Source organism: Toxorhynchites rutilus, chromosome 2 (assembly GCF_029784135.1).
Source record: "Toxorhynchites rutilus septentrionalis strain SRP chromosome 2, ASM2978413v1, whole genome shotgun sequence".
Classification (NCBI taxonomy): domain Eukaryota; kingdom Metazoa; phylum Arthropoda; class Insecta; order Diptera; family Culicidae; genus Toxorhynchites; species Toxorhynchites rutilus.
This window is the reverse complement of record NC_073745.1, coordinates 220,172,899-220,197,509: the sequence shown is the minus strand read 5'-3', so window position 1 is coordinate 220,197,509 and position 24,611 is coordinate 220,172,899. Positions and strand designations below refer to the sequence as shown.

The 24,611-nt window shown below is 36.3% G+C and overlaps 2 protein-coding genes across 8 annotated transcripts in view; both read left to right on the top strand.

The window, feature by feature from the left end:
* Nucleotides 1–24,611, top strand: part of LOC129765467 (neurocalcin homolog) — a 433,786-nt gene that overhangs the window by 225,456 nt on the left and 183,719 nt on the right. The window lies entirely within an intron of this gene.
* LOC129765465 (neuronal calcium sensor 2) overlaps nt 1–24,611 on the top strand; it is a 279,595-nt gene that overhangs the window by 144,243 nt on the left and 110,741 nt on the right. For all 7 annotated transcript variants that reach the window (XM_055765820.1, XM_055765822.1, XM_055765824.1 and 4 more), the window contains one exon: nt 24,436–24,579. In XM_055765820.1, the coding sequence (XP_055621795.1) occupies nt 24,436–24,579 (144 nt within the window). The remainder of the gene's footprint in view (nt 1–24,435; nt 24,580–24,611) is intronic.

The window sequence follows — 24,611 nt, the reverse complement described above, 5'->3', positions numbered from 1 at the left end:
TGCTATCTCATGTTGAAAAGATGCAAAAGTCTGTGTCATCGGCTAGCTTTGCAATAAATGAATAACACTGTTTATCTTTTTCCTACTAAAACACTAAAGCAGTGAATGCCATTTTTTACGTGGATACCAAATTCATAATAACTATGCCAACAATAATACTAAAGCTACGATTATGCTTCAAAACCCTTAACCCTTTACGATCGTATTCAATTTCGACATGTGTGTCGTTCTGGTCGCAATCACTTTTACATGAAAAAGCAGTGATATAGAACTTTGTGGGATAAGAGATGAACCAGCCTAAGGCTGAAAATCTCTCTAATAAAGACAAAAAAAAAAAAACTTTGTGGGATTATGAAAGATGAACAAAATTCCTCTATTTTTTTTAAACTTCTGATAAGTATTTACTAGGAGGTCTCCGTAGCCACATTGGTAGCGAATTCCCTTACGCCTAAATGGCTACTGTGTAAATGTGTACCATATGCAATGGTATAGAAGGAATACTGACAAATGGCAACTGTGTAATGTGCTAATTATAGATATGATGAACATGTGACATGTACACGATTCAAATTCGGCTCTGTTACAGCTAAAATGCTAATGAGCCTAAAATAAATAAATGGGATAAAAAAAGTATTTACTAAACAATATTTTTTTTTATCCAAAATATATATTTTTATTAAGGTTCATATGGCGCCTGACGGGGCCGGGAGTTCAATATTTCGACAATGTTTGCCTTATAACTATGTTAGTAATATGTAACCGATTACTCGCGGTTGGCTCGAGGTTAGTATTACAAGTGTTTTCGTAATAGTGATGTTGCTGTCTTCAATACTCTGTACCTGTGCCCGACACGGGATACTTCCTATTGGGATGCAGCTGACCATTAATCAGCAACGCCCTCCTAGTCTGTACCCCATATCTAGCGTGGTGCGTCTTCTCGACCCGAGGAATCCTTCAAGAATGGTCAGCCGGCGCAAACATCAGCTCGTGTAGAGTTGTCATGAGCGGTACAACCTTTGGCTCTTGTTGAATGATCAGTGGACTGCACAACCTTTGGCCCGTGTATCTGTAAAGAGTATGTGTATGTACTGCCGCGACTAAGTAAAAGTTTATAGATCGGATAGGATGGATATGAAACAGGGACACAACGAAGGAAACATCATTAAACGTTGACATCGGCGTTTCTGAGGAACAGGTATAGATGAAGCAGTAGATCGGGATCACGGCTACCTAAGATATCCCGGACGGGGATATCCAATTGTATGCCTTTTGCTCTCAGTGCTCTAGAAAGCTGAGAGCGAGCAGCATGGAACTGGATACACGACCAGACAATATGCTCCATGTCGTGGTAGCCATCGCCACAATCACATAGATTGTTTGCTGCGAGCCCAATGCGATAGAGATGCGCGTTTAGGTTGTAGTGATTGGACATAAGCCGAGATATCACGCGAATGAAATCACGACCTACATTCAATTCCTTAAACCAAGCTTTTGTCGAAACCTTAGGGATAATCGTGTGTAACCAGCGACCGAACTCATCTTCACTCCACATGCGCTGCCAACTAACGAGTGTATCCTGACGAGGAATGTGAAAAAATTTGTTATAAGCAATTTGCCTTTCAAAAAGTGTGCCTTCTGAAGCGCCCACCTTAGCTAGCGAGTCCGCTTTCTCATTCCCCGGAATCGAGCAATGAGAGGGAACCCATGCTAGGGTAATCTTGAATAATTTTTCGACCAAAACACTCAATAGATGTCTTATTCTTGTTAGGAAATAAGATGAGCGTTTATCAACTTTCATTGAGCGGATTGCCTCTATTGAGCTATAACTGTCTGAAAAAACAAAATAATGGTCGATGGGCAGTGTTTCAATGATCCCTAGAGCATAGTATATCGCACCCAATTCAGCGACATACACGGAACAAGGATCTTTGAGTTTGAAAGAGGCACTGGAATTTTCATTGAAGATGCCGAAGCCAGTGGACCCGTTTATGCATGAACCGTCAGTAAAGAACATTTTATCAGATCTAACTTTCCCATATTCTGCTGAAAATATCGGCGGAATATAATCGGAGCGTAGATGATCTGGGATTCCATGGATCTTTTGTCGCATGGACAGATCAAAATTGACAGAGGAATTGCAAAAGTATGGGAGGCAAACTTGGTTGGAGATGCTCGGTGAAGGGTGCACTTCATGGGTAAGGAAATCATGGTACAAAGACATAAAACTTGACTGAGGAGTCAGTTGTAGTAGATTTTCGAAGTTATCAATCACCAATGGATTCATGATCTTGCAACGGATGAGAAATCTGTAGGATAATTCTGTGAACCGAAGAGTAAGCGGGGGTACTCCTGCCAAAACTTCGAGACTCATCGTATGTGTCGAATGCAAACACCCCATGGCTATACGCAAGCAACGATATTGTATCCTCTCCAGCTTGAGAATATGAATCCTGGCAGCTGATCGGAAGCAAAAACTGCCATATTCTAACACTGACAATATCGTTGTTTTGTACAACTGAATGAGGTCTCCTGGATGGGCACCCCACCATGTTCCGGTTATTGTTTGGAGAAAATTGATTCTTTGCTGGCATTTCTGTTTCAAATACGCAATGTGTCTCCCCCAGGTACACTTAGAATCAAAATATACACCCAGGTATTTGAAAAACATAGAGTGTTGGATCGTTTTGCCGGATAGGTAAAGCTGGAATTGGGCGGGTTCGTGCTTCCTAGAAAAAACGACCATTTCAGTTTTCTCCGTAGAGAATTCGATACCCAGCTTGAGAGCCCACGTGAACAGGTTGTTCAGGGTATCTTGCAAGGATTTTTTCAGAACGGCGGGATTAGTACCCATGATGGAAATAACTCCATCGTCTGCAAGTTGTCTCAGCGTGCAGTTTCTAGTTAGATAATCATCCATATCATTGACGTAAAAACTATACAAGAGAGGGCTTAGGCAGGAGCCTTGCGGAAGGCCCATAAAACTGTAACGAGAAGATTTCGTGCTGCCATGAGAGAAAATCATGTGTTTTTCTGACAGTAAATTGTACAGGAAATTGTTGAGAATTGGTGAAAGTCCACGATTATGAAGCTTCTCTGAGAGAATTTCCATGGAAACTGAATCAAATGCCCCTTTGATATCGAGAAAAACGGAAGCCATTTGTTCTTTGCGAGCAAATGCGATTTGGATTTCAGAAGATAGCAGCGCGAGACAATCATTTGTCCCTCTACCTCGGCGGAAGCCAAACTGCGTCTTTGACAGCAAATTGTTCGTTTCGACCCACTTATCCAAACGAAGTAGAATCATTTTCTCTAACAATTTACGAATACAGGATAACATTGCAATCGGCCTATACGAATTGTGATCGCAAGCCGGCTTGTTGGGTTTTCGTATGGCTATCACTCTCACTTGTCTCCAGTCATGTGGGACTATATTCAGCTCCAGAAACTTGTTGAACAAGTTCAGCAAACGCTGTTTCGCCAAGTCGGGAAGATTCTTCAACAAGTTGAATTTAATCTTGTCCGACCCCGGAGCTGAATTGTTACATGATAGGAGGGCAATTGAGAACTCTACCATCGAAAAATTCTCATAATCGCCTTGAAGCGGAATGTCGCGTACGACGTTTTGTGCAGGAACGGAATCGGGACAAACCTTTCTTGCAAATTTGAAAATCCAACGGTCAGAGTATTCCTCACTTTCATTTGTATGGCTCCAGCCACGCATTCTCCTAGCCGTGTTCCAAAGAGTGCTCATAGCTGTCTCCCTTGACAAACCATTGACGAACTTCCGCCAATATGCACGCTTTTTTGCTTTAATAAGACCTTTTAGTTTGGCTTCTAGAGCTTGGTACTTTCGAAACCATTCCACTAGTCCAGTTTTCCGGAATTTTTTGAAAGCGGATGATTTTTAAAGGTAGACCTTTGAACACTCCTTGTCCCACTAATTGATGGAGGGCGACGTCGGAAAGTGGTAGCAGGAACACGTTTCTTTTGAGCTTGAAGTGCGCTTTCGTAAATCAAACTCGATATAAAGTTATACTCTTCGAGCGGAAGAAGTTCATGCATTGAAACAAGTGCTTCAGATATTATTACTGCAAATTTTCCCCAGTCAATATTTTTCGTGAGGTCATATGCAATATCGACTGACTCACGAGAACCTGATTCATTGGCGATCGATAAAATTATTGGCAGGTGATCACTACCTTGGGGATCTTGGAAACAATGTTTATGTTTAAAAAAATATTTGCTATAATGCTTCTTTGTGTGATATCTTTCACATGTATCACAACAATAATTAGTTTGGCGTCTTTCGCCTTTTATCTTTCTGCTTGAACATACAGAACAATGCACTTTACATCTACACAATGCCGCAATACATGGAGTTTTCCATTAAACCTTTCCTCAAGCATAGCTGATAACTTTTGTTTATACTGAGTACCGTTATTTATTCTTCATAGTAGCATCGTTTTGATTCGTGAATAATTTCCGCTATATATGTCTTCGACAAAAAAGAGCTGGGGATATTGCCTATTATAGTGGTATAGTGGATTTTCATGAAAATTGATAGTTTTGCTCTTGGTCGCAAAATATTAGACGCAAAATAATTACGAAAATTACTTTCTACGGGGGTAACTTTTTTTTCAAGAAAAAAAAATAAGTAAAAAAAAACTTTTCAAGTTAAACGGTTTAATTGCGATTAAACATAATAATGTACTAAAAGCTAGAAAATAATTAGGCAAGTAGCAGTTAGCAGTTATCACACCTCTCCTTCATTAGTCTAGGTCATTGATAAGACTAAAATAAAATCATGGGACATATGGTGAAGTCACTAATTGTAAATAATGGAAATCCAACGTGCCCCACGATTTTATTTTAGTCTTATAAATGCCCTAGACTAATGAAGGAGAGGTGTGATAACTGCTAACTGCTACTTGCCTAATTATTTTCAAGCTTTTAGTACATTATTGTGTTCAATCACAATTAAACCGTTTAACTTAAAAAGTTTTTTTTACTTATTTTATTTTCTAGTTTTTAGTACATTATCTGTTTTATTAGAATATTTCTCTACAATAAAACCATTGTACTGTATTCTATCAGTCAAAACATTTCATTTCATACCGATATTGAGTGGATTGCAGAAAAAACATAGTGTGTTCTCCAAGTCAAGTTCGTTCGTTTGATACACATATCTCAATCACCCTTTTTTTCGAGATGATATGGAATCAGCTATTTTGTAGCGGCGGCCAAATTGGATTTTTCAATATAAGCAGTTTTAAAATGACAGCAGAGATAAAGGTATTTTATAAATTCGGTCAGTTCCTATTGGTCAAATTTCTATTAATGTTGGACAACCCTACAGACATACAAATATACATACGAACAGTTCAAGCTAAATAAAGCCGTTTCATAAAGTAATTGGCTATTTTGTGATTGCGGCCATCTTGAATTTGGATTTTTCATGATCTACTGTGATCTACTATTCAAGCCCTTTCATTAATCGGGTTTCATATTAATCGGGGTTGAGAAAATATGCAGCCCGCCATTTGATAGTGGCAGCCATCATAGATTTGCATTTTTCATAAATAACTGTGTTCTACTAGTCAAGCCCTTTCATTTGATAACCATAATAATAGGGTTTTGAAAAAAAAATGACCATTTTGTAGTGGCAGCCATCTTGGATTTGCATTTTCCATGAATAACGGTGTTCTACTAGTCAAGCCCTTCCATTTGATATCCATATTAACGGGGTTTTGACATAATATGTAGTCCGCCATTTTGTAGTGGCAGCCATCTTAGATTTGCATTTTTCTTAAATAACCGTATTCTACTAGTCAAGCCCTTTCATTTGATACCCATATTGATGGGGTTTTGGAAAACCCATATTGATAAGGTTTTGAGAAAATATGTGATCCGCCATTTTGTAGCGGCCGCCATCTTGGATTTTCAAGATAATGAAATACGCAGTTTTATAATGAAATGATCATCCGAATCGCATCAGTAGTTCAAATGTTATGATTTTTTGAAAAATAGTCATTTCTGGAAAAAGGGGAAAAATAGTTTTCCGGATCACCCTAATGAAAAAATAAGAAAATACATTTCTATTATTCTGCGATAACGACCAAAGCTACTAATTTCACGAAAATATGATGACCACTATATCGGTTTGACATGAAATGGCTGAATTTGTATATTTGGAATCAAAATCCATTCATTAATTGAAAAGATATTAGAGTTCAAAACCTACGTTGGAACGGGCCCCCATATTGGAGGGTTAGACGTAGTCTTTCGTTAAAAATGAAAGACCTCGAACTCTTAGGAATCGACCATTCATTAATGAATCGCAGAGATGTTTGCGTACGTCGATTGGAAACTTTCTTACAATGAAAAAAATAAATATTTTTCGAAACAAACTAAAGGATAATGTAAAAAATTGTAGTATTTTCCAAACGAAATTCTAATCATTAATGGATCGTAGCAACGAGCAATCTGGGCTCCTCAAACCGTGCCGTCAAAAGCGATTTCCTAACGTAGCAGCGAGACACAGTTCTGGTACGAATGAATCGTGAGATTTAAAGTCTCCGAAAACAAAGGAAAATGAGAAGTTAATACAGTTTTTATATATCAATACTCTTGTGCAGTTCATCGTGCAGAATCATACCTGTGCAAATAAGACTTGCGTTTGCTGTGGTAAATTGTCATTTGTTGTTCTGCTGCTGATACGGAAGATATGATAGAGAAGGCAAATATTTGCAACTGAAGCTCCGCTTTTTGCACATTGCACCGAGCGATAGTATAAAATGTACCATTCCAACATCGCTCTAGCCAGCGAGTAATCAGAAACGTATCCTACGGCTGAGGGCTAGTTTTAACCTTTATAAATGGCTGTTTCAATGCTACAAGAAAATTGCTATAAAATCAGGCAAACCTACGGCCCTTTTTAGGACCACTTGAATCATTTTCTCAAATCAATCAAATGCTGGCAAGGATATTAAAGATACGATAGAGAAGTAGAATATTTGCAATTTAATTAGCCAAATGGTGGAAGTACTATAGGATTTTCTGTTGGATCGATTTCACCCTGTTTTTTGACATCTCATTGGGTAGATTTCTAGTCATAGTATAAAAAAAATTTTAGTATCTTGATTCTTAACAAACAGACGACGTTTTAGTAGTAAGATAATACAAAAAATCGAGACAAAAATGTTCATCAACAATTCATTTATGAAGATTTATCAGTAACCCTACTTATGATGATACTAAATTCAGTGGAAAATTGCATGAAACTTCTAGATCTACTCTCATCTCGACACTCGGGAACTTAGTTTTCTTTCGGAATATGAGGAAAAATATATGGTTCTGGGCGCCAATTAATATTTATCTCGATTTTCCATTCGAAACTTGCAGCGAAATCTTGATTTGCACGATAATATACCGTATGCAAAATATTAGCTCATTCGGACTTCACTTACTAGTGTCGTAGACGTTAAAATTTTAGTTTTTTAACCGAAAAATCACCGGAAATTGGGGTTTCTAAAAAGTTGTTTGGTACCAAATGTCTTAAAGTTGCATAACAAATTTGCTCTAAAAAATTTTTTTTTATCAAGAACCAACTTTTTTTTATCAACAAATCAACTCGTGGTGGCAATAAATCTCGACGTTTCGTACAATTATAAAACATTTGGCATCATAATTTTTTTGAAAACTCCGATTTTCGGTGATTTTTGGGTTTTCAAAAAACTCAAATTTTAACGTAATTTTAACACTAGTAAATGAAGTCCGAATGGGCTGATATGAAAAATCGAGATAACTATTTTTATTGGCGCCCTAAACTATACGTTTTGCCTCGTATTTCGAGAGAAAACTAAGTTTCCGAATGTCGATTTTTGACAAAAAATATTTTCTACTCTCGTCCGCGCCGTAAACAAATATTGAAAGGCGAGAAGGGTGGAGGGAGTCGAGAATGCGTCGCTTTCCGTGTGTTAGAGATAGCAGTTGCGTTACGTAAGGGCGGAAGGGTTCAAAATTCGGATTTTTGACGTTGCGTAATTTGGGCACCACACCTAGTTGAGCGGTATTTAAATTGCAATTTTTCTTTTCTCTTCAGCAGGATTTGACAATTTCGTGACTAAAAGATGAAAATGACTTTTTTAACTTCTTTTTTTCTCTTCAGCCAATTTCGATTTTGATTGTATGTATTCACTTCGCATACTGAAATATCGACTCTTCATTTTCGTTTTGCTGTCGATTCCTTTGAAGTTCAAAGCAGACTTGACAATTGAGACTGTCCGATTGATCATCATTTTAACGGGCTCTATGTCACTTGCAGTTTCACATGTTTAAGAACGATTGTTGCCTTCAATTGAAAATTTGATTCGACATAATTTCTGGAAACTGAATTTCCCAGATCAAAAAAAAAGTGGAATTACCCCTTTGTAAGGTCGTGGCAACTATATTTCCACCAACAAAAAAATATTTTTTTCGCTGCACTTGGAATATTATTTCAATATTTTACTTAACCAAAAACTTGTGAAGGTATCCGGCAATACTCCAATTTTTCTGGCTTGTTAAAAATGTACGATATTAATTTGGAGCCATTTGTATGTAACAAAACCACGATTTTAGAGCGCCGGCAGAAAGTTCTATTTAAAATGCAACAAGTTGGAAAGTTTTTCGCTGAAAATTTACTATTTAGAATCTACTGTGTAAGATCATCCAGTTTTTTTTCATTTAATGTTTTTTCTTTGGAACTCTATATAAAAAACGGTTTTTTTTCGTTGCACAAGAAATATTGTAAATAGCTGAAACAATCGGTATCGCTGCACTAGAAATATTGTTTTGATTGTTGCATAACCAAAGGCGCAATAAAGTGAAATTACAAGGCAGTGTTTTTGGGGTTAATGAGCCGTGGAATCTGTATTGCCACCAATTTTTTCAACTGTTCCAATAGCTAATTTAGAGGAGGCGATCGGGCGTAGTTTTAACATCCGTACCTCTCACGCTCAAGGTCACGAGTTCAATTCTCACTCCCGACATTCTCCCAAAAATGGAAGCTAAAAGTGATGAACCAGCGAAAATGTGTTGAAAATCACTATAATACAGAATAGTTAATTTCTTTTCAAAAGTTAATGTGTTGTTCCTCATGTAAGGATTATGTTCTTTAAAGTTGGAGTCGATTCGTTGCATAGTTTCCACGGCCTTATGAAGGGTTAAAAGAGGCACATAAGGGTATACTAGTCTTACAATCGGCACCAAAAAATGATTACGGCTGCTAGCATACTGCACATCTTCATTTTCATTACTTTCAGTGAATAAGGTTCTAGCTCGAACGAAATTTTCACTCGAAATGAGACACTTTTGTTCGATATAAAAACCTTTCATTTTCATTTGACGATTTGATAAGTTGGCTTCAGTGTAAAAAATTAAAGAAATGAACGTGAAATGAAACGAGACTGTACGAAGGTGAAGTGATATTCTCTTTATTGAGCGTGAAGAGAGAGAGAGAAAGGCACTATTTTCAGCCTCAGCGCTACTTTCGTTGGCCAAACCAGGACAGGAAGGATCTACTGTGTATTTGATGGGATTAGGGATTAGAATTATTTTTTATGAGTTGCTTTCGTATGGTCAAACAGTAAATTCAGACCTGTTAAAAACGTGATCGTTTGAAGCTAGCGATTGACCGGAAACGGCCAGAATTGGCTAGCAGGAGAGGTGTTGTATTCCATCAAGACAACGCAAGGCCACACATGTCTGTGGTTTCTCGCCAGAAACTCCGGGAGCTTGGTTGGGAAATTTTAATGCATCGCCATATAGTCCGGACATGGCACTAAGCGATTATCACCTTTTTCTCGCATTGCAACATTTGCTGAGTTATAAGTAATTGGAATCAAGACAAGATCGAGAAAATCGATACTAGAGTTTTTTGCAAATAAGAACCAAGACTTCTAGGAGAGAGGCATTATCCAACAAAACGGTGCACATTTGACCCAAATCGGACAATCCGAAGCATCTTGAGTAAAGTTTTGAGTTCCACGCAAGAATAATAAAGTTCTTTTTCCCCAACTTAATATTTTGCTATTTTTTGTTTGACTATTGACAGACCTCGAGTTATTCTATCTATGTTAGCATAAAATCAACAATTTCAAGCAAAGTAAGGGATTTCATTCCACTATATCTCAAACCTCCAAAAAATCGAGTAATGTCACTGATGTGAATCATGTTCCGATTACCCTGTGGAGTAGGCACAAATGTCATCAGCTCAAAACTATCCTCGAGTACACTACCGACTGGTAATTGATTTTGCTATTCCCCCTGCTGTCCAAGTTAGGTGCGGTCACACTTGGCAGGGGGTCAAAGGTGTTGGCTTTGTGTTACTGTCGTTTGAATGCTGTGCTGTCGATGACAAGTTTACCTTTAGTTTCTGCTTTGCCCCACTGGCTTATTAGAGGGTTAATATATGTCGCCAGTGCTGTTGTGCACAGTAGGATCTGCTTCCCTCTCCTCGGTTCGGCTTCGGCAAGCGGGCGTTGCGTATCCCTAGGGGTGCGTACTAATTGATGTCTGATGAAGTAACGCCGTAATCCGATTATAAAGTTAATGGGTATCAAATTAAGATCGATATCTAGAACAGGATGGACAGAGGAAAGAGCCGACGGAACATCGGCTTCGATCAAACGATGTAGGTCAGCGGCGCAAGCAACGCGATGGTGATGGTGTTCTCCATACTATCAGAAATGTAGTATCGTTCATTTGTTAGCGACTTCTCGTTATAACAGTGATACTAGCGAACAGTGCAGAGCAGCTGAACAAAACTCTTACTGTACGTATGAAACAACTCTGAGTTTCACCATCGCCGCCAACGCAAAATTCATTTTTTGGAGGACAACTTCTTCTGCCTTTCCACTTACCATTTACTCATTCAAGATTTAGCTACAGCGGAATTATCGTAATTATAATCAGATTAAATTTCATGGCAATTTGAATGTCAACTCAATTTGACTCTGGCATAAATTCGAATTGGGACTGCTCTGGCAATTGTTTCGGCACAAGTGTGCGTTTGGCTTTTGCCAAAAAAACTCAGATCGAATTTCTGTTAGAATAAATGTCCTCTCCTCTCTTTTGAAACTTTTAGATGTGAAGCAACATTTCATGATAGTAAATTCGCCAACATAGACTAACAATCTCTTTATTTTACTTTTTTGGGTTGAGCTCTGAGCATCGTAGCCTCTCGTAATTGCAATCAATTATTTATCAGAAATAGATCAAAGAAAATTGCCCTAATGTTTTTATTGGAAAGATTATTTTACTTTACGGCACCATTTAATGCAGTCTATGTGGAGAGCAAGTAATACATGAACTGAATTGTTTTCTGTATCGATACATGAATTGCATTTTAGCCAGTAAATAGTACCTTATTCTGGAAATATAAACTCTGCTGAGGCGCTATTTAATTATTCATGTCGCTCACACAACCAATAGACGAATGATGAAAATAAGGTAAACTGTAAATTAATCATTATGTTTGAAAGGCTTTGCACCATCACACGACATCTGAAATCTGAAATCTGAAATCTGAAATCTGAAATCTGATATCTGAAATCTGAAATCTGAAATCTGAAATCTGAAATCTGAAATCTGAAATCTGAAATCTGAAATCTGAAATCTGAAATCTGAAATCTGAAATCTGAAATCTGAAATCTGAAATCTGAAATCTGAAATCTGAAATCTGAAATCTGAAATCTGAAATCTGAAATCTGAAATCTGAAATCTGAAATCTGAAATCTGAAATCTGAAATCTGAAATCTGAAATCTGAAATCTGAAATCTGAAATCTGAAATCTGAAATCTGAAATCTGAAATCTGAAATCTGAAATCTGAAATCTGAAATCTGAAATCTGAAATCTGAAATCTGAAATCTGAAATCTGAAATCTGAAACCTGAAATATGAAATATGAAATATGAAAATTAATTTACCATTTACGATATACGATTTACGATTTACGATTTACGATTTACGATTTACGATTTACGATTTACGATTTACGATTTACGATTTACGATTTACGATTTACGATTTGCGATTTACGATTTACGATTTACGATTTACGATTTACGATTTACGATCCGATTTACGACGATTGACGATGACGGAAATTTTTGATTAACAATTGCCGAAATTTGTAATTTTGAAAAATAAATTTTGATTCAAAATTGCGGAAATTTGTAATTTTGAAAAAAAAGTTGATTCCTAAAACTCTCATAGTTCTGACATTGTAAAAAAATCTAATTACTATTTTTTTTTACTATTATAAATCCAATTTTCTAGAAAATTTTAAGAACATTACCTTCTACGTTTAGTTTCTATTGTTTTGCACCCAAAATTGGAAACAATGTTTTGTTAAAAACACTTAATTGAACATGAAACGGCTGATTGTTCCCAGTTTGTGTTTTTTTTTTTCAAATGAAGCGAATTAAAACTTGGATATGATTTTCATTTTTCTTGTTCATACATATATTAGCACAATATTTCACATCAAGTTTCGAAATTTTGTTACTTCAATTCAATTAACAGTAAATAAGGTCAAATTTATGTCTCGTTTAATGTGAGCGATATGCATGAAATTTTTTCCTCCCAATGTAGTCTTTTTTATTCAAAATTAGTTTTGTCTGCTAGAAAATTGTTGAGCATATCGATAATAGTTTCTCAATGTTCTGTAAGAGAAGTTGCCTGTGATGCACAGCAAATGACTATGGGGTTCTATCTAATGGATGTGTCTCACGGAACTTTACCATTTTACAGTCTATAAAAGCCCCGCTGGCATACAGTAAAGAGATAAACTATAACTTGATTTACGACTCCAACTATACAACATCGGGCAAGATTATTCACGGATCAGTAAATATCTCGATATCAGATATTAATTATTCGCTTCGCCGCTCGGATGCTCCGAAACGATCTTTCATACTCGTCGTTACCTCTGCTCGGATGATGGCATCATCATCATCATCATCGTCGTTGGCGTCGCAGTCGACTCGAGCGAGTCCATAAATGTTGTTAATCACAAATGCCGCGTCTTATTGTGTGGTGTTACTTCAAGATAAAGAAAAATCGTGGAATTATGGCGCATTTTCTGCCCGGATATGAAGGGCTCACTGACTGTTGGTGTTTGGTATGAATCAGAATGAGCGCTGGTAGACTCGATGTTGACTGTGTCCGACAGTAAAATCTTATCGTTGTGTTCACTATAGGGGAAGTGGGGGCATAGTGGTCACCCTACGGAATATGTTCATTTTCAGCGTCCACACGCCGATTCAATTCCCGTTTCTCGAAGAATATTATAGTTCAACTCACTGTTCTTGAAGGTAGCAAACTGCTTTTTCTATAAAAATTCAAAATAGTACACTTTTCATCATTAGAAAAAGGAGAAAAATCGATTTTTTGCTTGGAGGTAAAGTGATCACCTAGTGGGGGCAAAGTGGTCACTCGCACATATCAAGCTAAATGGGATAGATTTATGCGTTTTTTCGTCCAAATTTATTCCAATCATATTTAATATAGTAGGTACATGTGTAAAATAAGCTTGGCCTATTCACCTAGAGTCTCAATTTAAATTTTCTCATGCATACAAAATCGTAGTAAGAAACACATAACGTTCCGCATAATGAGGCTTGGTTAGGTTATCCAGGGTCAAAGCCACAAAAGGACCTTCTTTAAGAGCAGAATATGATGCGGTATATCAGGTTTAGTAAACAGAACATTGTAAATTGTTATTCACCTATGACCACTTTGCCCCCAAACATCAAAGTAATTACTATGCTAATTAATCGCTGAGATTAAACGAAATATCTGTTCCCCTCTCCTAGAATATGTGAACAGTCGTCCAAACTGATGATTTGTCCAATATATCAGATTGAATAAACTAAATTTCACGAGAAATTCCTTAGATACCATGCGCACAGAACTATGGCCGAATTGCTATTGAGAGAGCAATTTCTGTTTTTGTTTGTATTTTGACTTGCGACAGCTCTACTGACGAACAGGGTGACTCAAAAGTCGATAAATTCTTCAAGTCAGTCAATAGTTAATAGTTATACTACCAAACAAGCACGTGACCACTTTGCCCCCACTACCCCTAATTATGAGAATTTTTTTTTTCAATGCAAGTTGCTCTACTGTTCAAATCGAAGAAATTTTCTCCCTCCTATACGGTATATTGGGTTGTCCTATTAGTATTGTCGATCGATCAATATTATATTTTATGATTAAAGGTTGTTCAGTTATGCCTTCCTGAAACTTATACCATTAAATGAAAATATCTCTAGGAAACAGGAAAAGGAACATATTTATAGTTTTAATGAAATATTACGTAGTAGATCGATTTTTTTGGAAAAACAAGAATTATTTAAAAAAAGAAATTCGAACGGAACTTGAAAACTCTAAATCTTTATTCTTTAATCCTACGGTACCACTGTAATGCTTAGTATAGGAAATTAGATTAGTACTATTCAATTAAAAAAAAACCCATAAATCTAAAGGGTGTGTCACATCAAATTGCATCACGGAAAAAACGCTGAAGAAATTCGCCCAGTAGACCGATCCTTTTGAAAATTTTAGACAGTAAAATAAAAACTATTAAACAACTTTTGATATTTTCTTTTTATTCATACTTCGAGCCCAAGCCCGTATGCTCGTACCTTCCTCTTTACCCCGTCCATAAGGTTCTGTACAACGTCAGGTTGTAGTTTTTTTTGAACAGAAATCCATTTTCTCTTGAAGTCCGCCTCCGATTTGACAACCTTTGGGTTCTTCCGGAGGGCCTGCTTCATAATCGCCCAATATTTCTCTATTGGGCGAAGCTCCGGCGAGTTGGGCGGGTTCATTTCCTTTGGCACGAAGGTGAGCCCGTTGGCTTCGTACCACTCCAACACATCCTTTGAATAGTGGCACGAAGGGAGATCTGGCCAGAAGATGATCGGGCCCTCGTGCTGCTTCAATAGTGGTAGTAAGCGCTTCTGTAGGCACTCCTTAAGGTAAACCTGCCCGTTTACCGTGCCGGTCATCACGAAGGGGGCGCTCCGCTTTCCGCAAGAGCAGATCACTTGACACACCATGTACTTTTTAACAAACTTGGATAGTTTCTGCTTGCGAATCTCCTCCGGAACGCTGAATTTGTCCTCTGCGGAGAAGAACAACAGGCCCGGCAGCTGACGAAAGTCCGCTTTGACGTAGGTTTCGTCGTCCATTACCAGGCAATGCGGCTTCGTCAGCCCACCATGTTTTGCCTTTCGTCGCGGTTAGGAGCCTTCTGAACCTTGTATGTACGCAGGCCCTCCCGCTGCTTGGTCCGCTGGACGAATGAACTTGACAAATTCAGCTTATTGGCGACATCCCGGACCGAACTTCTCGGATCACGTCTAAACTGCTTAACTACGCGCTTGTGATCTTTTTCACTGACGGAGCATCCATTTTTGCCGTTCTTCACCTTCCGGTCGATGGTTAGGTTCTCGAAGTATCGTTTTAGTACTCTGCTGACCGTGGATTGGACGATTCCCAGCATCTTACCGATGTCCCGATGTGACAACTCCGGATTCTCGAAATGAGTGCACAGGATTAATTCACGACGCTCTTTTTCGTTCGACGACATTTTTCCAAATTTAGGAAAAATTGACAGTGAAGCATGGCCAACGTGATCTATACACTCTTATCTGATTATAAGCTAAAGCTGAAGATATAATTCCTAAAAATTAAATTTCTACAGCGTTTTTTCCGTGATGCAATTTGATGTGACACACCCTTTAAAAGGAAATTATCTTACGTCGAAGCATTTTTTAAATTTTATTACTGAGAATTTTTGTTGTGGCCCATTAAATTTCCAACAAAAAATGAGAAACTTGTGCTTGAGATTACTTGTAATTACCCTTATCTGTGAGCGAAGAAATATAAGCTTCTACAACACTATCTCACGAATGTGAACGACGACGTGCGTCCTACTTTCGTCGAATTTTATTTATATTCTCAATTTTCCTAATTTAATTAACCTAATTCAATTCAACCCTCTTCGCCACTATTAAAATTCTCATTCTCTTCGAAGTCACACAACTTCAAAAATGAGATGCAAAGGTGCCGTCCCCAACGACGGTGGATTCACTTTAAAGGAATCAATCGCTTCAACGGGAGAGAAAGATGAAAGGGCGAAACCATGGTCTGAATTTTGCCCTGGGAAAATATTCTCGGAAGGAAACCCCTGTCAAAGACTTATTATAGGTTTCATAATTTATTCACGATAATTTATTTTCTAGATTTCTGATACATTGCCACAAACTGCACCACAGACAAGAGTTTCAGACTGGCACCTAACTAGAGGCACTCTAATTGAAATTAAATTACAGTGAGCAGTGGAACCTCGGACAGTGCGCGATAGCATACATCTAAAACGAAACGAGAACATCGTTCCGAGTTGTCTGTTTGGCAAACATGCACACATATGCTGCTGGTTGTGGTGGAATCACAAGTCCTGAGCATGCACACACGTGTTTGGATTGTTGACAAGGCAGGACCGGTTGTTGGGAACCGGAAAAACCGCAAAGAGGGATACTCGTCTGAAATGGAAAGTGGTTATCCGCAGTTCTTTACCGTCGTCTGTATTCAGCCCATATCTAGTGAGCGAAGTTGAAATACATCAGCATGTTTATTGTATTTGGCTGTTTAGAATCCAATTATTAGATGTCTTTCGTTGTGTTATCCTCAAAACGTATATTCAAAGGATTAATCAAATATTCTACGACAAACTGTTATGGCCGAACAACATTTGCTGACCATCGCACGATACGGTATGAAACAAATAATAACAATGATTTGTGGCCTAATTTTATTTCATGTTTGCAATCGACTGACTTCGATTTTTTGAGTTTGGGTAGAGAAAATATTCTTTTTTTTCATTTTCATATAACCAATATGTCTACTGAACAGTCTTTTTTATTATAATGTCGTGCCCAAAATTATTCATTCTTTTATAACATGAAAATTTCTTGTCTGATGGATGCCCTAGTATTCGAAACAATGTGGTTTGCTCCATACCGCAACATATTAGGGTAGATTTTTTACTTTTTTCATTTCGGATGCCATTCTCATTTTAGGGTGGTCAGAAAAATCATTTTCTCCTCTTTTTTCCAAAAATGTTTTTTTTTTCAAAAACTCAACTTTTGAATAAGTGGGGGCTAATTCAGATGATCGACGTATCAAATTGAAGCCAATGAACTCATACACTTGTATTACACTTGCAAAAGTGGATTTTGTTTTCGTAATTATTGATTGTATTTGTTTTTTTATAGTTTACATGGTATCGGGACTAATGACGCTATATTTTTTATATTTTATATTTTTTATAAAACCTGGGAGAGCTCAGGCTGAAAATGGGACTGTAAGATAATTACACTCTCCAGCAGGATAACGATCCAAAATATACGGCGAAAAAAAACACAAGCTGAACTCAATTGAAATTTTATATGCTATCCTCGTCAACAAGGTGTGCAAAAAAGGTGTGCCAAACAAAGAAGGAATTAGCTCTGCAAAAGGCTTGGAACAATTTGGACCCATATCACCTCCGAAACCTTGTCGAAAACATGCCAAAACATCTGTAAATGAGATCAAAGAAAGTCTTATGTGTGATATTTACTACTAAATATTAGTTTTGATTTATTTTGTTTATTTTCTGTTGAAAACATGAAGCATACAAAAACATACAAAAAATACAATTTTCGACTCGATTATATACAGTTTAATTTTTTTCAAATAGCACTTATTTCAAGAAGGAATCTTAAACGTTGAGGTGAAAGTTAATTAGCTATTCAAAATGCAGCGGAGTAAAAACTTTTGAGGTGATTTTTGAAGATTCCAATTGAAGGATTGCCAGAAATTGTTTAAAATGATATTGTAGCGAAATTGAAGAAGCTTGAAGTTGAGTTGAGTTGAGTGGAAAAGAACAAATTGTAGAGCGGTTAAAGGGCTTTATTTTTGGTTGATAGAAACAATCAAGTTTAGTATGAATTTTTGGGATGAAATTGATAATAACACTATAAAAGCCACTCGCTTCTAAGTGTTTTACTCAAAAAGGTTACTTAAATCCACTAATTTAGATGTTTAACTGCTGTATTCTGCATTAAATTTTCTCTTCTTTCATATGGAAGGAACATAATCGTTCTACGTAGCGTACATTTGGTAGTAGAGCCAGTTTGAGACAAACAGAGTCCGGAACAAAACAAAAGTTGAATAACTCTAGCATTGTTGGAATTCAACCATATGCGTAGAAGGATTTTATCCATTAAATACGATTATCTATCACCTCCTGAAAACATTCGGATACTGGTATTTTTTTATGTGAAATTCAAAATCAAAATTAAAAAAAAAGTTTTTTCGATTCGGTTAGCATTTACATAGATTTTCCAGTTGTCTCCGTTTGGAGGTTTTCTGGAAAATTACTGGAAAATCAGGGAAGATCAGGGAATTTTATTTCGGATTTTGAGTCGACACCCTGTTCTACAGTCGCTATTAATCAATGTTGGCGCATGATAATGTAGTTACATAGGTTTATTGAACAAAGATTTAAATATGTTGGCTCTGAAAAATCAGAAATCAGGAATGAAAAAAAACCCTCTCTGATCATCTCATAAGTTATGTAAAAGAAACTCAGGTTTCAAGAACAAAATATAAAAAATATAGCTTCCTCGGGACCAAGGAACCTATGTAAACCATGTAAACTATAAAAAACAAATTCAATAAATAATTACAAAAACAAAATCCTTTTTTTTGCAAATGTATTATTTTTTCAAAGACGACCAGCTGATTGGCATCAATTCAATTTAGAGCCTTCTCCGTTTTTTTTGAAACTTGGTACTTATGATGGAATGTATCTAAAATTACAATTTTCATTATCATATGAGCAATTGCAATTACGACTGATTTGTGGAAAAAAGCGTTTTCAAAATAATTGATCCTTCTTTGAAAAAATCGTAACTCAAAATCCAGATGTCTGATTAAAATATGATGTTCGACAAGGTTATTGGAAAATCCATTAGCTATTCAGGAAGAATAACGTTTAGAATAGACTGTTAAAAAAACTTACTCAAAAATAGAATTTAATATTAAAAACTTTTACATCTCAAAACACACATAACGCCCCCTCCTTCTCTTCGATATTTTTTGTATATTCTAATATAACAAAGTTTTACGTATAGTGGCGCCTTGTCGGATTCCCCAAAATGAAGATATGAATTATTGAAAATTTTTGAAATTGCAATACTTTGTGAAATCGTAACCATTTAAGAAAAGTAATATGAATAATAGAATCTATGATTCAATATGAAAAACTATACATAACGTTTTATCTTAGTACTTGACGTTGTCGAGATATAACCAATTTCTTATAAAGAAAATAATGTTAGTAAAATGTCGAAATCTCAATCGTAGTGTGCTGCAGCAGTATGCATTTTCTGACGTTTCACGAACATGATTTTAATAACCATAGCCATAGCCAATTGATTTTCCAACAACATTGTTGAACATCATATTTTAACCTCTTTCAAAAATCAGTCGTAATTTAGATTGGTTATATTATAATGAAAATCGTGATTTTAGGTAATTTCCAACCAAACTTAAAAAAATCGGAGAGGGTCGGGTAAAAATTTGCTGTTATTTGGCCAATTTGGCGTGGAATTGCTCTATATTATGGTATTTATCGCGTGTTATTTTCATCGGAATCGAGATGAGTGTGGTAAATTTTATGAACTAACCGATAGAACTCCTCTAAAACCAATCGAACCTGCGGTATATCCCGTAATCATCGAGCTTTCTCTTTATCGAAGTCCAACTGCGACAGTCGGAAAGGATAAAAGAAATAAAAAACTGAAACTTAAGGAATTAATAATGTGAAGAATTTATTAGTTGAAGAATTATAGAAATGAATAATTATAATAAGTAAATGTTTTTTTTCCAACTTTGGTTGATTTTTTTTTAATGAAAACCTAAATAATTTACAACATTCCATTCTTGGACTGAGATTTTTTTTCAAAATTTTGAGTTTTTTTCATTTTTTTAGGAAAATTTTTATTTGAAAACTATTGAATCTACAAAAAGTTGGTCAAAGAATGAAATGTAGGAAGTTTTTTAGGTTTTCATTAAAAATATCAAACACATTTTTGGAAAAAAAATTCTTTGAAAATAAAATATTTTTAAAATTAAAATTCATTTTTCTAGAAAACATGTGTTTTTAAAATTCTAAAAAAGTAGCCCTTTAAATTTCCAACAAGTCACCCATACATTGGAAGGTGGGTACTTTTACATGAAAAAAGTTTTTCGAACAACAAGTTTTTCATGTTTTTCTTCGAAATATTACAATTATTGTTTAATTCGTAACATTTTTATGTATTAATTATAGCGATTACATGCTCTGCTAACTTTTTTCTATTTAGAAACATCTCAAAAACATGTCAAACTTGAGAATTTACACACAAAAATATTACGAGTAAAAAATTCTTTTTTCAGCAGTCATACCAAAATGCCTTATACTGCTCGGACTCGATTATATACAGACTCGATTATATGTGATTCGATTATATACAATTTTGGACTCGATTATATACAGTTTGAAAAAAAAATTTTTTTTTCTAATACTCAAATATGACGTATTTAAACAAAATGTAACCTTTCAGCGTTAAGGTGAAATTTAAGTGGCTGTTATAAGTACAGAGGGAAAAACTCGCGATTTTTGAAGATTTTACTTGAATTTTTACCAGGAATTGTTTACATCGATATTGCAGCGAATTTAAGAAAGATAGAAGTTGGGTGTCAAAAACAAATTGTAGAGTGATTAGAGAGCTTTAATTTATTTGATAGAAATAATCAAGTTTAATATAAACTTTTTGGATAAAATGAATAAATACACATTAAAAAATAACTTTTCAATTTTCACTTCCATAATGTTATTTAATTCTACTAATTTAGATATTCCACTACTATATCCTGTACTAAATTGTCTCATCTTCCAAATGAAACCAAGAGAGCATCTATCACAATGAATAAAATGTTATTTTTCATGAGATATTCAATTGAATAACTGTGAAATGTCAAGCGTTATCTAAACCCCCTAACTGCCTCGTTTTAATTGGCCCGATTTACGATTCCCCCAACACAGACGTCAAAACCAAGCAGCCTGGGGAAATCGGCATTGCAAAAACATGCAAGCAGGGGGTATTTTTGTTCCCATCGAAATATGTTCCCTAACACAGACTTCAAAATCAATATACCTAGGAGAATCCGCTCTGCGAATACATGCAAGTCGAGGGTATTTTTGTTCACAAGGAAATGTGTTTCCCTAACATGGACTTCAATACCAAGATGCCTAGGCAACAGTCATGTCTGGGGAAATCCGCTTTGCAAATACATTTAAGTTGGGGGTATTTTGGTTCCCACCGAACCTCAAAAGCAATGTGCTTGAGGAGATTGACATTGCAAATACATGCAAGTCAGGGGAACTTTTGCTCACAACGAAATGTGTTTCCCTAATACGGACTTCTTCACTAAGGTGCCTGGGGGAATCCGCTTTGCAAAAACATTCAAGTTGGGAGTAGTTTTGTTCCCACCGGAATATGTTCCATAACACAGACATCAAAAGCAATGTGCCTGAGAAGATCGGCATTGCAAATACATGCAAGTTAGGGAAACTTTTATTCACAACGAAATGTATTTACCACGGCATTTAACACGGACCAAGGTACCTGGGGAAATTCGCTTTTCAAATACAAGTACTTTCGTATGCAGTTTTCTTTGCACAGACCAAAATATGTTTCCCTAATACGTAATACTGAATTGAGGAGCCTGGGAAAATTGTCATTTCAGATACTAGAGGCGAATGAACTTACAAGATTAAAGTGGAAGTTGAAATTGTTGATCCATTTTGATTCATGCCGGGAGTATTTGTGTACCCGCATTTTTTTGCACTCCGAAATATGTGTCTAACACGGACTACAAAAGCTTGTACGAACACAACACTTTGGTTCGGTTATTCAAGAATGCATTGGAAGATATGCCTTCATATCTTCTGATCACTAAAAATGCTGTTATCAAATTTACTTGTAGCGAAAAACATAATCTATTACAATGCATGATTTGGTGCTACATAGGATTTGTTCGAATTCTTTACTTACAAAGCAAATATGTGAATTTGAAAATTGTTTCATTCAATCAATTAACTAATCAATACAAACAAATGATCACTACGCCAACGATACTCTCACGTCAACCTTGCGGTTATATCTCAGATATAACCCACCCATTTTTAGTGTAGAGCCAGTTTGAGGCAACAGAGTCCGAAACAAAAAAAAAGTTCTATAACTCAGTCAATATCCTGAGAGATTCTGGAAAAAATATTTGCTTTCATGTGAGAATGTTGTTTTCTGACTTTAGGGGGAAAAATATATGCATAAAAAACGAAAAGAAATCGAAGACTGTATATAATCGAGTCCGCGCTGTATTCGAAAAAACTATAAACGATAGAAAGTTGACGTCTTCGACAAAAGTTCATATTCTAGTAAGATCTAAAATTTTGTCCAATACACTATAATACTATTCTGACTTCAAACTAAATTAGGATTAGTTGTAATTTTTTCAAAGAAAACATGAAAAAGTTGTTGTTAGAAAAACATTTCCCCTGTAAAAGTGCTCATCTTCCGATGCATGGACGACTTGTTGGAAATTGTAAGGACCGTTTATATATTTTTTTAGAATTTTAAAAAAATACGTTTTTGAGGAAAATGAATTATTAAAAAAAATTATTTATAAAATTATTATTGTTAATAAATATTTCATTGATTTTCCTACAACTTTGCCATACATCTTATTTTAATCAGGCGTTTAGTTTTCAAGTTGTTTTTTTTTTGTAAAAATGGGCGATGATTCTAGATTCGCTCTTATGAATCAGTCGTATTCAAAATTGGTCATCTGATAATGAAATTTTAGGTAACAGCCACAATTCGTACGAAATTTAAAGAAAAAGTCGGGTCGAAATCGGTTTTTTGATTTATTTGGCGTGGAATCGTTCTATATTGCAATCACATTTTCGGAAGTTTATTTTTTTTTTGCAAATGACTGTTGAAAAATAAGGTTAATTAGATTCATCATTGATTTGGTTAGGAAAATATTTTTTATCTGGCCAGAGAAACCTTGAAAAAATTGTTAAATAAAATGTAGTAAAACACAGGCAGAGTGTCATCCGGTGAATAAAGCTGTTTATTGACATTTGCAGCTTGTTACCACTTGCTATAGACGAGTATATGAAGCACAGATAATATCGTCGAACGTCATGAGATTCATTATCCTTCATTCAACCCGCGACTGTAAACGTAACCGCGCCTCTGCCTGAGGAATACATGACAAAGAGATGTTATCACTCATATAGCTAGAAAATGGGACTGTCCGTCGATGTCATTAGATGGCATTAAAAGGATCCCTTTTCAGTACGCGTTTCTTTTCTCAACGATGGAACCGTTTCAATACGAATTGTTCGCTTCGATATGAGGTCTTTTTCTAGTTCAACCTAATATTCTTACTCGGCTGTGTTATGTTTAACCTTCTTCTACTAACCAAAACTCGTTTCATCGTACCTTTTCTTAATTTCAAATTTCTTTATTAAATTTCGAAAATGAATACCCTTTTCTTAATATGGAAAAAATGTGAATCGAGGTTCAAAATTTCCCCAACTAAAATTCCATGCAACCATATGTGTTGACTAACTCAACGAACACAACAAACTTCGGCAGATTGGATTGGGGCGATGCTAATGGTTATCATAATCGCCACCCAAAGTGCTAGTCAGTCAGACTCCATTATCCGAAAACAGATTTTGCTGTTAGGCCTCGTGAATATATGTTGTTGTGGGGAGTTCTAGAGAGGGGATCCCGGTGACGGTACGGAGTACGGAGATAAAATTATATCGAATTGCAGCCTTTAGGCTGGCCGTCCTCACCGTTCAACACAAGAGGCAGACAACGTGAGAACAAGCAGGAAATGCAATGACACGGTGCAACGGTGGTTCTCAACATTTTCATCCCCGCCAGCAGCAGCAGCATCAGGGCTGTTCCGTGTGATGTTCGTCGTCGACGCGACGGAAATGGATGTAAAACGGCAAATATGAGCTTGCCGGCACGCGGTACCGGAATACCGGCGAGGAAATGCATTTAGTCGAGCACTGGTAGAGAGACCTTCTATCGCTGGAAGGTTCTTCCAACTTCCCTTGGTTGAAAGTGTTGACTCTTCGTTGGATGCTAATGGTTCTATGAAATTACTATTTATGTGATGAAATCATACGTTGTTACACCAGTGCATGATGCACTTCTCGTCTATTGCAGATTAGTACTGATTTGTGTTCGTATTTCTCCTTCTCATCCACAGCAAGATTGTCCAAATGGCAAGCTAACACCAGCGAAATTTGTAGATATGTACAAAATGTTCTTCCCGTCTGGAAATGCCGAAGAATTCTGTGACCACGTTTTCCGGACGTTCGACATGGATAAAAATGGTTATATCGATTTTAAGGTAAGTGAATTTATACCAAAAAACCCTTCATC